The 18,765-nt window shown below is 44.1% G+C and overlaps 1 protein-coding gene and 1 pseudogene across 7 annotated transcripts in view; one reads left to right on the top strand and one right to left on the bottom strand.

The window, feature by feature from the left end:
- Nucleotides 1-18,765, bottom strand: part of ABCC4 (ATP binding cassette subfamily C member 4 (PEL blood group)) — a 213,621-nt gene that overhangs the window by 133,142 nt on the left and 61,714 nt on the right. For all 7 annotated transcript variants that reach the window (XM_067713903.1, XM_067713902.1, XM_067713904.1 and 4 more), the window contains 4 exons: nt 8,325-8,414; nt 7,624-7,787; nt 6,119-6,244; nt 4,138-4,387 (listed from right to left, as the gene is read on the bottom strand). In XM_067713903.1, the coding sequence (XP_067570004.1) occupies nt 4,138-4,387; nt 6,119-6,244; nt 7,624-7,787; nt 8,325-8,414 (630 nt within the window). The remainder of the gene's footprint in view (nt 1-4,137; nt 4,388-6,118; nt 6,245-7,623; nt 7,788-8,324; nt 8,415-18,765) is intronic.
- On the top strand, nt 10,222-10,791 carry LOC137211246 (large ribosomal subunit protein uL30m pseudogene; annotated as a pseudogene).

Genomic DNA, 18,765 nt, shown 5'->3' with positions numbered 1-18,765 from the left:
ATTTCAAATACTGATATGCCTTTTCTTTTGCTGGTTCCTTCCCCAGGCCTCCCCAGCACCACCGACCCTCCCCCAACACCACTCCCTCCTGATCTCCTTACAACACCTCTGAGAGTGTCCAGCACGCTTCAACCCCTCCAGTGAGCCATCAGCACCTATGTCCACATCCCCAGGTGGCCTCTGCCTGGACACCCTGAGTACCGACGCCACCCATCCTTCTGGGCCATCTCAAATGCTAATCCTCCTGGGAACCAGCTCAGGAGGATCCAGGCTGGCACTGACCTCCCAACCTCTGAATCCTCATAGGGATATAAAGTCATAAAGAGGGGAGACACTGGGTGATTCCTGCACTTACACAGTCCCAACTCCATCTGAGACCAAGCCTTGCACAGAGTTGGCCCATCATGGGTATCAGGCTAAGGGAAGGAACAGACTACATGGCTGTTCAAATCAGTCCAACCGGTGACTGCGTGGCTACAGCCTTACATAGTCTGAGCTAACAGAGCAACGAGCAAAAGGTTATACGTGTATGTTATACATCTTGTCTAAACAGAAATTCCAATTTTACCTTAAGCGTGTTACCAAGATAAAAAACCTCAATATTCAGGGCTTCCCTGGTGGCGCAGAGGTTGAGAGTCCGTCTGCCGATGCAGGGAACACGGGTTCGTGCCCCGGTCCGGGAAGATCACACATGCTGCGGAGCGGCTGGGCCCGTGAGCCATGGCCGCTGAGCCTGCGCGTCCGGAGCCTGTGCTCCGCAGCGGGAGAGGCCATAACAGTGAGAGACCCGTGTACCGCAAAAAAGTAAAAAATAAAAACCTCAATATTCAGTGTATGTATGGTAGAACAGAAATTCCCCACTTTCAAAAAAAAAAGAAAAAGTAAGCCTTAAATGAGGAATTAAATCTATTGAGCGCTTGTCTACAAATAATAGGTCTGCTAAGGCAAAGAAGTTACAATCTTCCAGGGGTTAAATGAGACTCCATTCAACACATGACCAGCTTGTAAAGTTGCAAGAAGTGCTGACTGCATTTTTCCCCAGGACTCAGGCTGATGAAAAAGGTGAAATTAAACTGCCATTAGAGCCATGAAGTGCAGACCCAGAACACATCATGAGGGAAAGTATCAACGTCAGAACTGCAGCCAAAGACTGACTTCCCAGGGGCTGGTAGGGGAAAACCTAAGCAGCTTTGTGAACAATATAACCTCAGAGACACATTTTACTGGATGTAAAAGTCACTGAAGACTTTTAGTGCGTTTAAGTTAAGACAAGATATTTTTAATCCTATTGCAGTAGCTCAATGCCAAGACCTTCAGTCCCCTTTCATTACTAAGAGAAAAATAAGGGGACCATCGCACCACCTCCAAGGTAGCCAGGGGTGGTGGATTTTCTTCCTAGGGCCCCCAAACATGACCTGAGTGGAAATCTTGGAAGATGGCCCATCCAGTCTCCTGAGTCCCAGGCTGCAGAAGGCAGTGGGGCAGCAGGGCTTAAACCACACTCTGTTCTAAACTCTACGTGCCCACCACGCCTCCAGCCCATCTATGGTCAAACCTCACCTAGTTTTCTTCCATTCTTGCTGCTGTCCTCATCTTCTAATTAGGCATTAACACATCTAACTGAGAAGCAGGAAAAGGAAGAACAAAAATTCTTGCTCTTCTCCTCCCCTTAGTATTCCAGGTGACTTTGCAGCCCCCAAACTGAAAGCAGCCCACAATCCATCTCTCCTGTTAAGGGGCTTAGAATACTCCTGGGGAGTCACAACACGACCACCCCACTTGACATGATGCTGGGCCGTGCAGGGCTGGCCGTGCACACAAATGGAAGCGCTAGATCAGCGCGAACGAAAGTGCTGGGAGAGGGACATGGGGCTGCTGGAGGCTCAGCAGCATTTGCTTAAATCAAGGACTGATAAGAAGGCAACCCAGGAGGCCCAAAAAGTGAGGCAAAACCAGGGATGAATGTGACAGGTCACACAGACAACCCGTCTTCCCCCCTCCCCCAGCAGAGTGGAGGGTCGTGCGCTGTGAAACAGAGCTGCCAATGGAGCGTAGAGTTTAAAATTTTGATTCTGCAAGTAACATGGAAACTTTGAAGGTCTTCGGACTAAGACCAGATGATGAAAACAACACTTAAATAGAAATTCCACATGCTAGAAGGTACTAAGAAGGCAATGTAACAATGGTTTAAAAAAACAGGCTTGGGCTTCCCTGGTGGCGCAGTGGTTGGGAGTCCATCTGCCGATGCAGAGGATGCAGGTTCGGGCCCCGGTTTGGGAGGATCCCACATGCCGCAGAGCGGCTGGGCCCGTGAGTCATGGCCGCTGAGCCTGCGCGTCCCGAACCTGTGCTACGCAGCGGGAGAGGCCACAGCAGTGAGAGGCCCGCGTACCGCAAAAAAAACAACAACAAAAAAAAGGCTTTGGGCAGGATCCTACTTGTCATTTACTAGCTATGTAAGGATAGGTGAGCTATTTCACCTGTTATAGGAACCTGTTTCCTTATCTGTAAGGTGGGGACACTAATGCTTATCCCATTCAGTTGCTATCAGGATTAAATGGGATGACATGCAAAGGCTTCAAGAGCGCGCGGACCACACAGCAACCGCGGCAGCACCGATTGAAGACAGCAGCTGCGGCAGCAGCAATAACAAAACCACAGCAGCACAACACACGTGTGAAGCCTCCATCTGGACAGCTTACTGTGTCACTAAGAGCGTCACTACAGTTCAAGGATATCCCAAAATGTCCTCTTTCGAGATGTGAAAGCTTCATAAAAGAAATTTTATTGAACTGCATGGACCATCCCTTAACAGTGTCACTAGAAGCCCCCATCAAAAAGAATGATTAGGGCTTCCCTGGTGGCGCAGAGGTTAAGAATCCGCCTGCCAATGCAGGGGACACAGGTTTGAGCCCTGGTCCTGGAAGATCCCACGTGCCGCGGAGCAACTAAGCCCATGCGCCACAACTACTGAAGCCCGCGCACCTAGAGCCCGTGCTCCACAACAAGAGAAGCCACCGCATTGAGCAGCCCGCGCACCGCAACGAAGAGCAGCCCCTGCTAGCCACAACTAGAGAAAGACCACGCGCAGGAACGAAGACACAACGCAGCCCAAAATAAATAAATAAATACATAAAATTAAAGAAAAAAAAAAGAAAAGAAAGAATGAAATTCAGGGGAACAGAACTGACCCCATATAACTGATCTGTTTTATGGGCAATAGCTTTTTATATTATAGAAACTTCATCATAACCTTTTATGACGGCTGAATGATCAAATAAAAATCACAGCCAAAGCTATCTAACTTCACAAGAGATCTATTACTGGCCATCCATCACTATCGAGAAGTAGGAACAAAACAAATTAGATGTGTTGTAAAGCCCAGACACTCAAGCTCACGCCCAGGCCGGCTCACAAAGCCAATTTATCTTCATTTTACACCAATTAATAAACACACAACTCCTTAAGTATCTACAGGTTCTTATCTTGGTGATGTAAATTATTCACCCCTGGCAATTTACAGACAGATTAAATAGAGAGAGAGAGAGACTGTGGGTATGGTAGGAATCACAAGTTTGAAGGGAAGAGGGCAGCTAGAGATAGGATTACACGTAAGTGACAAGAGAACAGGGACTAAAAGGCAGATCGAAAAGGCATACTCAGAAATCAACAAGCAAACCATCTACGGAGGAAAGAACCCATTTTTAAACACAGAGAATGAAGTGAGACTGAGGCCATGCTTCCTACCCAAGGAACAGAGACCTCTCAGCATGTTCATTCCCTCCCGGCCCAGAGAGGAATCCTATTCACCCCAGGACTAGTCAGTGGAGTTAGCATAGGAGATGAGATCTGTTTGCTTCTCCTACTTTCAGACAACTTAATCGTCTTGCAGTCATTACTCGACAAGAGCCCTGTACCGCTGGTACTTATACTACTGCCCATAGATGAGCAGGCTCTTAAGATATTTATAACGCACCCTATGTCAGAAGACGGGAGTACTAAAGACTTTCTGGAACAACCACCAGCTTAGGCAGTGAGAGTTAGATCTCACCTAACCGGCACACAGTGACACCAAATAAAAGGAGGCATTTTAGGTAAAATCCACCTACAAGTGAATAAAGTTATTTGTCAGCAAACCTTGATTCTTCGGATGCTGACGACTGCCTCTGACACCTTCTCGACGGCCGAGGGGAAGAAGAGGGTGACTGTCAACCGCACAGCCCCATACAGTGTCACCGCCACAAACACACGGCTCGCCGTGATCACATTGCCAAGCAGCACATACGTGGTGAAGGTGACAAAAACAATGATTTTGCTTGCAACAAAAAACGATGCCAAATTCATTCCTCTAAGGTAGGAACTTCTCAGAATCTTGGAAATTTCCTTCCTGGAAAAGAGTGGGAAATAGATTTTAAAAGAAGCATCAACATCCAAGACATGAATTCAAGTGCCCTGTGTGAGTGGCCTCTTCCTAGGGAGTGGACACAGATGAAGATAAACCATCCCTCACATCACGGGAGACACTACACAGTGCACACCCGGGGCCTGCCCGACACAAAGACCACACACTCCATCACCACTTCACTCTTCCAACTAAACAGAGGCTTAGTGTCTCATTTTAAACATTCTGGGTCAATCAGACTGGGTTTGAACATTCAGTCAACATCCATTCATAACCAGAAGTCCTGTGCCGGGCTCCTCACTGATGACAGAAAGACACAGCCCATCCCCTCCAGGAGTTGACAAACTCATAAAAGAATAGAGAAAACAACCCCAAAATTATGAGACACCAAGACATTAGACAGAGGCGCCAGCACGGCCCCCGCGGGAGCGCAGAGCAGAGGCGTGTAACTCGGAGCAATAGAGGCCGGGCAAGTCACACGCACGTGGACCCTGAGAAGATGAGCTGGAGTCAGTCGGGCTTGGCGGAGGCCAGAGAAGAAGTAAGATGAGTGTATTCCCAGCAGAGGGAGGGGCACCCACAAAGGTGCAAAGTGAGAGCTGACATGGTACTGCCAGAGAATTCTAAGTACCCTGGGCTGGAGTATAAGCACTCATCAGATATTTAACTCAAAGATGGAAAAAAACTCTACAAACAAAGCAAAGCAAAAAATATATTTATGGCTTTGTTTGGAATGAATAATACTGACTCATAAAGTTTGGCCCAATATAAGTATCCAACCTTTATATAATCTCCCCATTTGTGCTACATTAACATAAATTATACTTTTAGTTTAAATATCGTTTTAGACGTCAACATCTTAAATCATTGTTTATTTGGAATCTGTGCTATTAAGAAATACTTGGGGGCTTCCCTGGTGGCGCACTGGTTAAGAATCCGTCTGCAGGGCTTCCCTGGTGGTGCAGTGGTTGAGAGTCCGTCCGCCTGCTGATGCAGGGGACACGGGTTCATGCCCCGGTCCGGGAGGATCCCACACGCCGCGGAGCAGCTGGGCCCATGAGCCATGGCCGCTGAGCCTGCCCGTCCGGAGCCTGTGCTCCACAACGGGAGAGGCCACAACAGTAAGAGGCCCACGTACCGCAAAAAAAAAAAAAAAAAAAGAATCCGCCTGCCAATGCAGGGAACATGGGTTCGAGCCCTGGTCCCGGAAGATCCCACATGCCGCGGAGGAACTAAGCCCGTGCGTCACAACTGCTGAGCCCACGTGCCACAATTCCTGAAGCCTGCTCACCGAGAGCCCGTGCTCCGCAACAAGAGAAGCCACGGCAATGAGAAGCCCGCGCTGAAGAGTAGCCCCCGCTGGCTGCAACCAGAGAAAGCCCATGTGCAGCAACAAAGACCCAATGCAGCCAAAAAAAAAAATGAATGAATGAATGAATGAGTAAATAAATATTTTTTTTTAAAGACAGAAATGCTTGGAATTTAATTTCTGTATAAGTAAGAGGCATATATTTTTTTTCCTTTAAGAAGATGGTAAATGGAGGAGCAGGTTAAAATGACGTCTCCACTGTTCTACTTAACCCCACTGCCACATGTTGGGGGTGGAGTGGATAGTAGTTAAGTTCATCTTAATGTGAAAACTTGGTAAGACTTCTAAACCATTCAGTAAATATGAGATAAATTATGAAAATATGCTGTATATATACAAACACTTACCTTCTCAAACTGGTAATAAGGTCTGCAAAGGACTTTTCCCAGCCATACATTTTTATTATTCTGATGCCAGTTATCACTTCATTCATGGTCCTGATCCTGGTGTCTGTGAAAGCTGCAGTCTTACTCCTAAGGGACAGATGTGAGAGATGAGCCTTAGTGGCCACAGCCCAACTTTCCTTATCAGCAGCAACAGTGGCACAGCCAGAGACCAGGGATCAAATGATTCCCTACAGCTCTTTTGCGCAGACAGGCAGGTCCTACTCAAAGTAGAAATGGAGAAGACTTCAATTAGGAAGCCAACCATTCAGCCCAATTCAAGAAGTAACTTGGAGAACTTGCAGTATCCGCTAATGAAGACCCAGAATTAATCAGATACAAACCATCTGCCCAAGGATGTCACGGTCAGGTAGGGGAGGCAGAAAGACAGCCGACTCTAACAGGAAGACAGTGGCTGTGCTGTAATAAAATAGGAGTAAAGTGCTGGGGAGCAGAAAAGATGGGGCTGTAAATTCTACTGGGAAAGGAGAACAAGACGGCTTTCAGAGACCCGGTAGCATCGGAACAGGGCCTCAAAGGATAAGGAACATCTCTCCAAAGCAAAAAGAGGAAACGAAATTCCAAGTAGAGAAAAAAAAAAATACCACACGAGGCTTCCCTGGTGGCGCAGTGGTTGGGAGTCCGCCTGCTGATGCAGGGGACGCGGGTTCGTGCCCCAGTCCGGGAGGATCCCACATGCCGCGGAGCGGCTGGGCCCGTGAGCCATGGCCGCTGAGCCTGCGCGTCTGGAGCCTGTGCTCCGCAACGGGAGAGGCCACAACAGTGAGAGGCCCGCGTATCGCCAAAAAAAAAAAAAAAAACAAAAAAAAAAAAACACGGAAAGATACACACACACACGCAAGAACTCAATGAGCTTCAAACAGCACAACATCTCCATCACCTGACAACCTGCACAATGACCAACCACCAACCCTCTGGGACCTGCTTCACGTCTAACTAAGCAGCGTGAGGCTCTTCGTCACCAGCCACTTTTCTATCACACAGGCTGCTAGGAATGCGGGGCTTTATACAGACATACTTAAGATCGATCTTGCCCTCGGGCTTAATGGAAACATTGAATTAAAAACAAGATGCAAACATATACACACCTGAAAATGGCTCTAACAAACAAGCATAACAAAAATAGATGCATATGGAATTGAGCCTGTAAGATCATTACTATTTAATAATGCTTAAATAACACTGTTCAATGTACATTCCGCTTAAGAACACTCTGCTTGTTCAGGCACGGTGCCGGGAGGAGCCAGCGAATGCTGTCACCTTTCCCGCCTCAGGATCAAACCTCAGCTTAAGGCTGGAGCATCTACTGGCTAAGCCTAAAGGGTCTACAGCACGTGCAAAGAGACCAAAGAAGGCATTTTTGTTTTGTTTTTGAACAAAAGCATCAAGCAGATGGTGGATGTTACCAGTTGCATATTAACACTTTTTTACACCAGTGTTTCTCTTACCGGAGTGATGAAAACAACTTCCCAATGCAGCTTTGCAAAGGCAGAAGAATAATTAGAACCGCCATCCCAGCAAGACATGATATTCCTATTTCCATCCAGAGCAGGATGGTCACTATGATAGCCTGCAGTGGCCCTGCCCACAGAAAGTGCAAGAATATCGTTACCTTAAAAGAAGAAAAACAAAGCCTTCTTAGGAATGTATAAAAACCAGACCAGTGAGGACACAATTTAGAAACAATCTTCTGTCAAAGAACAGACAGGAACCTAAACAGAAATGATCACAGTGGGTTTTAAACCTGCTAAAGCAGAAATCAAGTATCCACCCCAGGTGATGCTCAGGGACGTCCAGGGAGAGGAGGACCGGCAGTGCCAGGAAGAGTTCAGTTTTGTCCATCCCACAAATGAGCTCAGGGCTTCCTCACAGTCCGCCCCTGTCAAGCAGGGCCACTCCAGGAGCACCCTTAGAGACGCTAACCACGCTGGGCACGAACACTGCTGCCGATTTATTATTAGAAAAATTAAATTCTCATCTAAAGGACAATACACATTGTTACATCTCATAGGCACGCAGAAGAAATGAGAGTTGAATAAAGAGAACTCTTTGTCTTATGTCTTCAAAAGAATCCTGGCCACCTGGCATCCCCAAAAGCTAAACACAGTAAGGACAGGGAATGGAAAAGGATCCCCCAGGGGCAGCTTACCTGATCAAACCTGTTCACATCGTTGGACAGCAGGTTGACTATCTGGCCTGTGGTGGTCTTCCCCATGGCCAAGTTACTCAGGCAAAGTGCCTGAAACAAGAGAGGGTAACAGAGAGTTGGATCCCTGCGGTGATACCAAGTCACTCTTAGAACATAACAAAACAGAGCACGTTTTCACGGGGTCTTGAGTGGTGTCAGGACGAGCAGCATGACCCCTGACAGCAGGGCTCTAGGAACCCATGTTTACCCTTTGACTCCTCAATGTGGCGACAGCCATGCCCACAAGGACAGCAAACAGAGGCCGACGCAAAATCTCCCACCTTTTTTTTTTTTTTGATGAACCTGGACATGCCCCAAATATAAAGGGATGTAGGTTCATACTTAGAAGCCAACTAAAGGAATTTTAGGCCGTATTAGATGAAGGCAGGGGAGCTGCCTGCAAATCAATCGTTAATTTTGTGTGTGACATCATTTCCACACTGTATTCTCAGTTTCCTCATTCTCTGAACGGAAATAACTCTTCACCGAGCATAAGATCATAGGGGACGTATGAGAGGTGAATGGCAGATTTGTTATCTACTACGTGGAGGAAACCAGGTGCTCCTGGAGATACATTTACTGATAGTCATGCCTTCTTGTCTTTGGAGATGGGACAAGATATATGCCAACACCTGTGATACAGGTGTGAACAGTAAATACGGTGGCACAGGGAACTGGTGAAGGTTTCTACCAAGTGACACTGTGGTGAGGGAGGAGCTAGGACGACGAAAAGGATAAAGTATATGGAGAGAAGGGAAGGGCACTGTGGGTGAGAGGAACCCATGCAGAGACTCCAGGGAGGGAAAATGCAAAATCTGGCTAGAAAGGTGGTCTGGGAAATAGCTAAGGACTTTGGAAGGCAACATGGAACGGTCAATGTTTCTTCACATTAGAGAAACTCAACTTTAGGAAAATTAAACTGAAGAAGTGATTGGCCAGGAGATTTTTGGAAGAAAGGAGAATTAGGGGTCAGTGAAACAGTCAAGAGGTAACCAGACTGTGCAGTAGAGATGTGTGAATGGTAGCAAAGGGCCACTGAAAACACTCTGAAAGGTAAAAAATGCTTTGCAAATATGAGCGACGGAGGGAGGGAGGGAGGGAGATGCCACTACAGGAAAGAAAGAAACCATACTGTGCCTTAACTTCTGAAAGCTCTCTTGAAAATAGGTTTAAAGCCTGTTTTACATACAAATACATGTTAATCCCTCATGAAGAAAATACTTATTTGAAAGAAGTAGCTAGTTTATCCCTAATTTGAACAACTAAAAGTAGGCAGAATGGTGTACCAAACTCTGAGTTTAAACTGATCATCAAAAAAAATCAAGACAACTGCACATAATTGGAATTGATGGACCAAAAGGCTGGTTCTGGAACAAAAGTTAACATGAATCAAATATAACACTGCAGCCAGGGACTTCCCTCGTGGCGCTGCAGTAAGGAATCCACCTGCCAGTGCAGGGGATGACGGTTCAAGCCCTGGCCCGGAAAGATCCCACAGGCCGCGGAGCAACTAAGCCCGTGCACCAGAACTACTGAGCCTACGCTCTAGAGCCCGCGAGCCACAACTACTGAGCCTGTGCACCACAACTACTGACGTCCACGCACCTACAGCCTGTGATCCACAATAAGAGAAGCCACCACAATGAGAAGCCCGCGCACCGCAACAAAGAGTAGCCCCTGCTCGCCGCAACTAGAGAAAGCCTGCGCGCAGCAACGAAGACCCAACACAGCCAAAAATAAATTAATTGATTAATTAATTAATTTAAAAACAAAAAACAAGTCCTTTCTCTACTCTGGCTCCCCTGAGTGGGGCGCTTCAGGCTGAAAGACATTCAGGAACTGCTGCCCCTAAAGGAGAGCAGTCACCACACTCATGGCAGGGATTTTGCGCTCAATAGTTCAGAGGCCCCCAGGCAGACTACAGACGGTGACAAAAGGTGTGCAGCCCCTCGTTTGTACAGATTGGATTCATCACAAATTTGCGAAGTCAAGAATTCCAGATAAAGTCTTCCAGCCTTCACCTGAAGATCATGAAAAACATGGTGGGGATCCACAGCGACCTCATAAACTGCATATTGTTGCCAGAATATAAAGTACAAAGAGGCGTCCACGTTGGGAGAAAGATGTAATAAAGGTGCTTGGGTTACAAAAAGCACATACCCTTCAAGTTCACAAGAATGCCCCTTCGGTGAAAGCAAAACTGAAAGTGGTTAAACATCCGATAAGAGTCAAGCCCCTGAAGCTGCCACAAGGTCTCCCAACAGAGGAGGACGTGTCCAGCGCGTGTCTCAGGAGCGCTGCAGAGCTGGTGGTGGGGCGGCTTCAGGACCCCACGGACCAGGAAGTGAGCAAGTCCTGATGGCCTCGCAGCTCCAGAGTAAAAAGGGCAAGTCATTTCTATTTAAAGATGGTGAGAAAGTGTTCTCATTAAAATACGGTTTTTTTGTTTGTTTGTTTGTTTGTTTTGCGGTACGCGGGCCTCTCACTGTTGTGGCCTCTCCCGTTGCGGAGCACAGGCTCCGGACGCGCAGGCTCAGCGTCCATGGCTCACGGGCCCAGCCACTCCGCGGCATGTGGGATCTTCCCGGACCGGGGCACGAACCCGCGCCCCCTGCCTCGGCAGGCGGACTCTCAACCACTGCGCCACCAGGGAAGCCCTAAAATATGTTTTAAATTCTAAAAACAAACAAACGAACAAAACAAAAAAACAAAACACTGCAGCCAACAGAGAAATCAAGGATCTGTCAAAAGAAAATCAGTCATATTCCACACAGGATAAAAAACAGGACATGAAGTGACAGTAATATTATTAATGAGAAGACACAGCTTACAAGCCAACTACCAGATTTCTGTTTCCAACCATGAAAGAATAATTGGTGCTGGACTCGCCCACCACTGTAAAACTGCAAAGGTGGACAAAATATAGGAAGCAGCTGTTTTCAGGCACTGAATGACAAGCAAGGCTGAACTGTAAGCCTAGAGAAGAGAGCCTGGGACTACTGGCCTGCCTTTCTGCCTGGGGGTATCTTCTGCCCAAGCAGAACTAAAGTTTCACTGAACTGAAGAGGAAGAGATGACTGTTCTAAGTTGCAGAAATGGCTGGAATTTGGGAGGAATAGCAGAGGGTAGACCCAGAATATCTTGTGGGGATTTACCAAAGGGACTTTGCCAGAACTTCACTGTCCATGCGCAGGGTCAGACTCCATGAAGCCTCTGTGAGGTCACGCCAATGCCAGGAGACTAGAGTTTCTGCCTACCTAGAAGAAGGAGTTCTTCTTAAGCGCCTCAGACATTCACTTAGCTGCCAGGAAGGCCATGCCTTACGCTGTAGAGCCATGCACTTGGACTAAGTTCAAAATGAAAATAATTGCCCCAGATAGACAGACAAGACAAACAGAAAGATAGAAAGAATGAATAAGCCAATCCTAACAAGACCAATCTACCAGGAATTCCCTATCAGAACAAATACCCTTTAATCCAGACTTCCTATAATGTAAACTTCATAACACCCAACATAATAAGACAATTATTAGACCTGCAAAGAAGCAAGAACATTTGACCCATAATCAAGAGGAAAAAAATACAAGCATTAGAAATAGACCCTGAGATGATCCAGATTTTGGAATTAGCAGACAAGAACTATTAAACAACTATTATAATTATGTTCAAGGAATTAAAGGAAAATATGGTTATAACAAGTGAATGGATAGGTAATTTTTTTTGTTTTTTTTTTGTTTTTGGCCTCGCCACACAGCTTGTGGGATCTTAGCTCCCCAACCAGGGATCAAACCCAGGCCCCCGGCAGTGGAAGCACAGAGTCTTAACCACTGGATAACCAGGGAATTCTCTGGATAGGTAATTTCAGAAGAGAGATGGACACTATCAAAAAGAAGTAAACAGAAATTCTAGAACTAAAAAGTACAATATGAAAAATTCACTAGATAACTTTAATATCAGATAATTTCCATTGCTCTGTGCCCAGATTCATTAAACCTTTCTTTAAGTTTACAACCTGAAGAACAAACAGAAAACAGAGAACGAGAGCAAGATTGATTGAAGAAAAGAAAGCCTAAGGGTTCAATGGGAGCATACAAGCAATGAAACACACATGTAATTGGAGTCCTGGGAGAAGATGACAAAATAGGGAAGAAAAAATATTTGAGGGAATAATGGTTGAAATTTTTCCAAGTTTGGTAGAAAATATTAATTTAGATACCTAAGAATCTTAGCAAACCCCAGAAAGGATCAAAACAAAGAGACCTATGCTTGGGCACATCACAGTCAAAATGCTGAAAACCAGAAAGTAACAGTCTTGAAAGCAGCCCACGAAAAACAACTGCATTACATACAGAAGAAAAATAATACAACTAATAGCTGACTTAACAAACTCAATTCTGTAACTATGTACGGTGATAGATGTTAACTAGGCTTACTGTGGTGATCGTTTCTATACACACACGCACATATACTCATACATGCTATACACTATATATATATATATATATATACTCACACACAAAAATACTGAATCATTTTGCTGAATATCTGAAACTAATATGCTGTATATCGATTATACCTCAGTTTAAAAGGAGGAGGAGATAGTGGAACAAAATTTACAGAGTGCTGAAAGAAAAGAATAACTGTCAACCCCAAATTCTATAACCAACAAAAGTAAATATCCTTCAAATGATGAGGGTGAAAGTGAGACATTTTCAGACAAAGTCTCAGAGACTTTCTCACCACCCAACCTGACCTTTAAGAAATTATAACGGATATTCTTCAAGCTAAAGGGAAATAGTACCAGATGGAAATTCAGTTCTAGAAAAATAGAGAAACCAAAATGACAAAGATACAGGTAAATATAAGAGATTGCGTTATTCCTTTCCATTTCTTTGTGAAACAAACGGCTGCTTAAAAGCAAAATAATGGTAACACCGTACCATGTATGTAGATGTAAAATAGATAACAATAGTACAAGGGATAGGATGTTACTCCTATATGTTTCTTACATTTTATGTAAAGTAATCCAATACTAACATGCAAAAAAAGACTGTAATAATAAGATGCCTATTTTAATCACTAAAGCAAGATTAAAACTACGAGATACTGCTAAAAAGCAAACAAAGGAATCAAAATGGAATACTAAAAAATATCTGATTGACTGAAATAAGTCAGGAATGGAGCCCTGCCACCCAAAAAAAAGGAAGATGAAACAAATAGGAAATAAACAGTAAGTAAAAGGCTTAAGCCCCATCACATCAATATTTACACTAAAAGCAAACATACTAACACTCCAGTTAAAAGCCAGAGACTGCCACACTCACAATGGATTAATAAAAGAAAGATCCAGCTTGTTGTATATGTGAGATACACTTTTTAAAGTAAAAGGATGGAAAAAGATGTGGCATGCAAACAGTAGGCGCAAGAAATCATGTGAGGTTATATTATTATCAAAGTTGATTTTTGAGTCAAGGAATTAAACCACCAGAGATTAAGAAGGACATTTCATAATGATAGGATAGTCAATTCACCACTCCTAAATGTGTATGGATCTAATTACCGAGCTGCAACGTATATGAGACAGCAACAGAACTATGGAGAAAAATCAGAAAACCCCACAATCATAGCAGGAGTTTTTAACATCCTTCTTCTCAGTAAATGTAACAAGTAGACACCATCCCCCCCAAAAAATCAGTAACAATACAGAAGATTTGAATAACAAGTAACCAACTTAATCTAATGGACATTTATGGAACACCACACCCAACAATTACAGGACAGGTTTTTTTCAAGTACGCATTGTAAATTCACCAAGACCATATGCTGGGGCCATAAAATAAATCTCAATAAATTTCTAAATATAAAAATGGTACTCAGACTGCTCTCTGATGACAAGAATTAAATTAGAAATCAATAATTTATATCTTATCTAAAAAGCCCAACTATTTGGAAATTAACATATTTCCAATGTTAATATTGGAAACAAATAAAATATCACAAGGGAAATAATATGGGTAATCAATTACATGTCTATTGCCCTCAAGAGCTATCAGCTAGTTGAGTGCACAGACATCATACTCATTTATGTCATCATGATCATAAAAACAGCTACCATTTATTCAGCACATACTACAAGCCAGACACTGAATAGAAAACAACCTTATTTGTAAGAATTTTTTCCTATTTTGCACATCAGAAAATAAACTGAAAGTATTCATACCTGACAAAGAATGGGCACTCAGTTACTTGGTTTTTGTTTTTGTTTTGAATGAAGCAAAGTTACAACTTTTGAAGGAGAGAAATGTTACCTGCCAAGTCATTAAACAAAGGATGTTGCAGCCACCAAGCTGCCACATTACTGCCGGTCCCCTGAGGGAACTCGGGATGGAAACAGAATGCTGGTTGGTCATGAGGCAGTCAACTGCTGCAGCCACCCCTGTCGTGCACCCTGAGGAGACTAAGGATGAGAAAGCACAGGATATTGGCCCCAGATAGCTGGGGTGCACATCAAAGGAACGATTTCAATGAGCCCAGACTTGCATCTTGCTATACACAGAAAAAAGCTAATTTCATTACCTTGAGATGTCTGGTTTTCTTTAATGAACAGTAATCTTTTGATGTTCTGACTACCCAGTCCTTGTTGCAAAAACCCCTTTGTATCCTGCCTCGCCCCCTGCACCCCCTTGCTCTTCAGAGTAGTCCCTCAGAGCGATGCGAGCATCCTGTCTCCAGGGCTTGAGGTCCTGACAGAGTCCGCTAAATAAAATATAACTTTCAACTTCTAGGTTGTGCTTTTTTTTTTCAGTCCACACACTGCTCCTCATTAATGTATAAAATTAAAGTTCAGTTCTAATAAAATGTATATGTTATAGTTAAAAACACGTCACATCCAGTGTAGAGAAAAACATACAAATAAATGCTAATGTTTTGGTTCTATTTTCCTTTAAGTTGACATTTTACAAGGGGATACTATTTGGTTAAATCTGTTTTCCTTGTGAAAGAAAATAGTTCCACCATGAGAATAAAAGGCAAAAAACTGGAATCAAATTTGCACCATGTATGTCAGACACTAAATTAGTTAGTAAGCTATTAATCTTTAATAAATCAAGAACACCTAAATATACATAAGAATTATATTATAAAAGCCTACCAATTTATTTAAAGGGCAAAGAACATGTACAGGAAATTCACTACAAAACACACAAAAGGCTAATGAAAATTCGCAAATACTCAAATTCAAAGAAACTCAAAATGTGACATCCACGTTTGGCAAGGATGTAGGGCCATCTCGTTTCACTAAAGAGAACGTACAGTTAACTCTAGAAGGAAATCTGGCATATCAGAAGGCTTAAAATGTATACACCCTGAGAAATTAAGGATGTCTCCAAAGGTTTAGCTTTAATCAGGTTCATTGCACTGCTGTTTGTTAATACATAAAAACTAGAAAACAATCCGAATATCTAATTACTGATTATACTAGAATCCGCATGGCCTTTAAGAACAATATTATGAATTGTGAAGTGTGAATTCCACCCAAGCAAGGATCCATTTATGGTGGGTTCCTACGGCATGGGAGGTGGGGGGTGCTAAATTACATATGGGGTCATAAGAGAACTCTATAATCTAGGCCAAAACATCGATTTTGTGCAACTTTTTAAAAAAGAAATGCAAGAAATATTAGTCATTCATTTGAAAAATAAACAGTGTGTCTTTCCTCAATTATTTTAAATCAGCAGACTTCGTGAAACACAAAACCCAAGTGTGGGCAGATAAATATAACCATCAAAGGAGCAGAGGAGAAAAGTATGTTCTTTCCACAGAATTGAGTTTTCTAGACTGGTGAAAAGCATTATCCCTTTAAGAATCCAATCTTCATTTTAACAGAAACGCTCCCCAAACCGTTCTCCAATAGTCCTTTAAAACAGAAGATGGGAGCTGTACTTCATCATCCTCATGACGAAGATTCCTCATCACTAACATGACTCTCTTCCGAGGCCAATGATCCTCAGTGTGGAGACGCTCCTCCCTCCTGCGAAGTGCCCGAAATGGCCATGCTTTTTGGGGTTTTCATACATTGTCATTCTATCCTGTCCCTTTGCCATCAGGCTATCCCTTCAAGAGACTATCTCACCATTAACTACTGCTGTTTCTCAACTAGGATATGGCTTCGTAATACTGTAAGTGAGTCAGAGTAAACAGGCTCTGAGTAGGAACCTAAAGGACTTTCAGAACAGAAAACAGGCACTGTGTCACTTATTCTGCACTTCTGGCTTACTTCCTGGTTCACGGCCCTACCCCCCAGAGTTGAGCTTGTCAGACAATGCAGTTTCTAGGTACACTGGGTATTACTCGAACAGGCAACTAGGGTGAGAATATGTTTAGCTCACCTAAAGCAGAACATTGCTGTATTTTTCCCATATTGTTGCCCAGAGGTGCTTAGTAATGCTGTCACACCTACTTTCATGATTGCATAATCTAAAGCCATTAATCTCCGCTTTGAGGGGAGAAGCCAAAATCTGCCTAATATCTTCCATGCATGCTCAGGGCTTCCCTGGTGGCGCAGTGGTTGAGAGTCCGCCTGCCGATGCAGGGGACACGGGTTCGTGGCCCGGTCCGGGAAGATCCCACATGCTGTGGAGCAGCTGGGCCCGTGAGCCATGGCCGCTGAGCCTGCGCGTCCGGAGCCTGTGCTCCGCAACGGGAGGGGCCACAACAGTGAGAGGCCCGCGTCCCCCTCCCCCCCCCAAAAAAAAAAACAAACAAAAAAATGCAGTGGAGAGACTGCTGTACTGATGAATGGCTGAGTAGCTGATAGTGGAATAGCCCCACTTCCACTGCAACCACATTGGTAGGCACTGGATAACTGGCAGTACAAGACTGATCTTTGAGAAAAGGGACACCCATGGGTACTGTTACAAACGAGGAAATTAAGGCTTAGAGCAGTTTGCCTAAGGCAAACATCTACAAAGAGGAAAACTGGGCTTCATACAAAAGCAGTCAAACTACAGAGTCTTGTTATGCGTATGACGCCCACCCTCCTAAATTTAATAAATGACTTCTGTAAAAAGTGCTTTGCAGGAGTTACTTTATCCAATGCTCAAAAAACCCCATGAAGCAGATATTCTCTACTCCAACGTTTCAACTCAGGAAACTGAGGCCCTGAGAAGTGAGTTCACTCACAGTTTAGCAAACAGCCAAGTCAGGATTGGATCTCAGGTCTGGCTGTTCTCAGAGTCCACACTCACAGTCTTCTACCCTATCCGACCTGCCACAATGTCTTCTACAAAGTACCTGTGCACCTGGCTCAACACCTGATCGCTCGGTGCACACGAGATTCCCAGCGCGGAATCTGAGACACAGGAGGCCTATAGAACAGCCACCACCCTTCAGGTCTACAGCTGCAATTTCGAAAGGGTATCTCCACTGAGAAAGGTTAAACTTGCAGCCCACATGATAACCCTATGTACTGGAAGGTCTTGGTTATTAGACAGAAGAAAAAGAATTAAGCTGAACATGCACTTGAGGCCTATGGCTATTACCTGGCATCTTTTTAAATTCCCCCCATACAAAAAAAAAAAGAGAAAAAAAAAAAAGGACGTCCCTGGCGGTCCAGTGGCTAATACTCGGCGCTTCCACTGAGGGGGCACGGATTCGATCCCTGGTCAGGGAACTAAGATCCCACGTGCTGCATGCGAAAAATAAAATAAAATAAAATCCCCCCCATACCAATTAAAATGGAATGCCTGCGGAGAGGGCCTGGGTATCAGTGTTGTTTTTAAATTTTCATGAATCCATTGTGCAGCAGTTTAGGAATCACTGAGCTAAGCATTCCCTTCCAGCTTGCACTGCACCCCACACAGCAGACAGTTATCAGGTGGCAGAATACAGCTGACACCCGTTACTCTCCAGCAGCAGAGACATCCCCTTTGAACAAAGCTAAACCAAACAGCCTCTCCTCTCCTTCCTTAAGCTGCTTTGTTAGGAGCACCCACAGAAAATTAAACCTTCACCCAACGGCTCCCCTTAGCTCTCCCCTAGCAAATCAGAACAACTGCCATTGCCCCCGATGAGATTAACTCTACACAAAATGCACAGATCCAATTCAAGTTTATATCAGAAATAAAAGCGAAAGAAGGAAAAAAGTGTGTTTAAAATATTGTAAAAGTGTGGAACAGTGTAAGAAGCATTACTAGTTCATTCTAATTTTGTCAGAAAGTTAGAAAATACCATTAGAAGAGAAAGTCCAAACAAAGTGTCACGTGCTTCAAGGGAGTCCCTCTATTTCCATAAATACCACACTGTTTCACTTTAACAATACTCGAGATGCTTGTCCCTCAATATTTTCAGAAAGAAAATACAATACAACCACAGACTAGTAAGCAAGATATCAGATTGAACCCTA

The sequence above is a fragment of the Pseudorca crassidens genome, chromosome 18 (genome assembly GCF_039906515.1).
Source record: "Pseudorca crassidens isolate mPseCra1 chromosome 18, mPseCra1.hap1, whole genome shotgun sequence".
NCBI lineage: Eukaryota > Metazoa > Chordata > Mammalia > Artiodactyla > Delphinidae > Pseudorca > Pseudorca crassidens.
The sequence above is the reverse complement of the archived record's forward strand: the minus strand, read 5'-3'. Positions and strand labels throughout refer to the sequence as shown.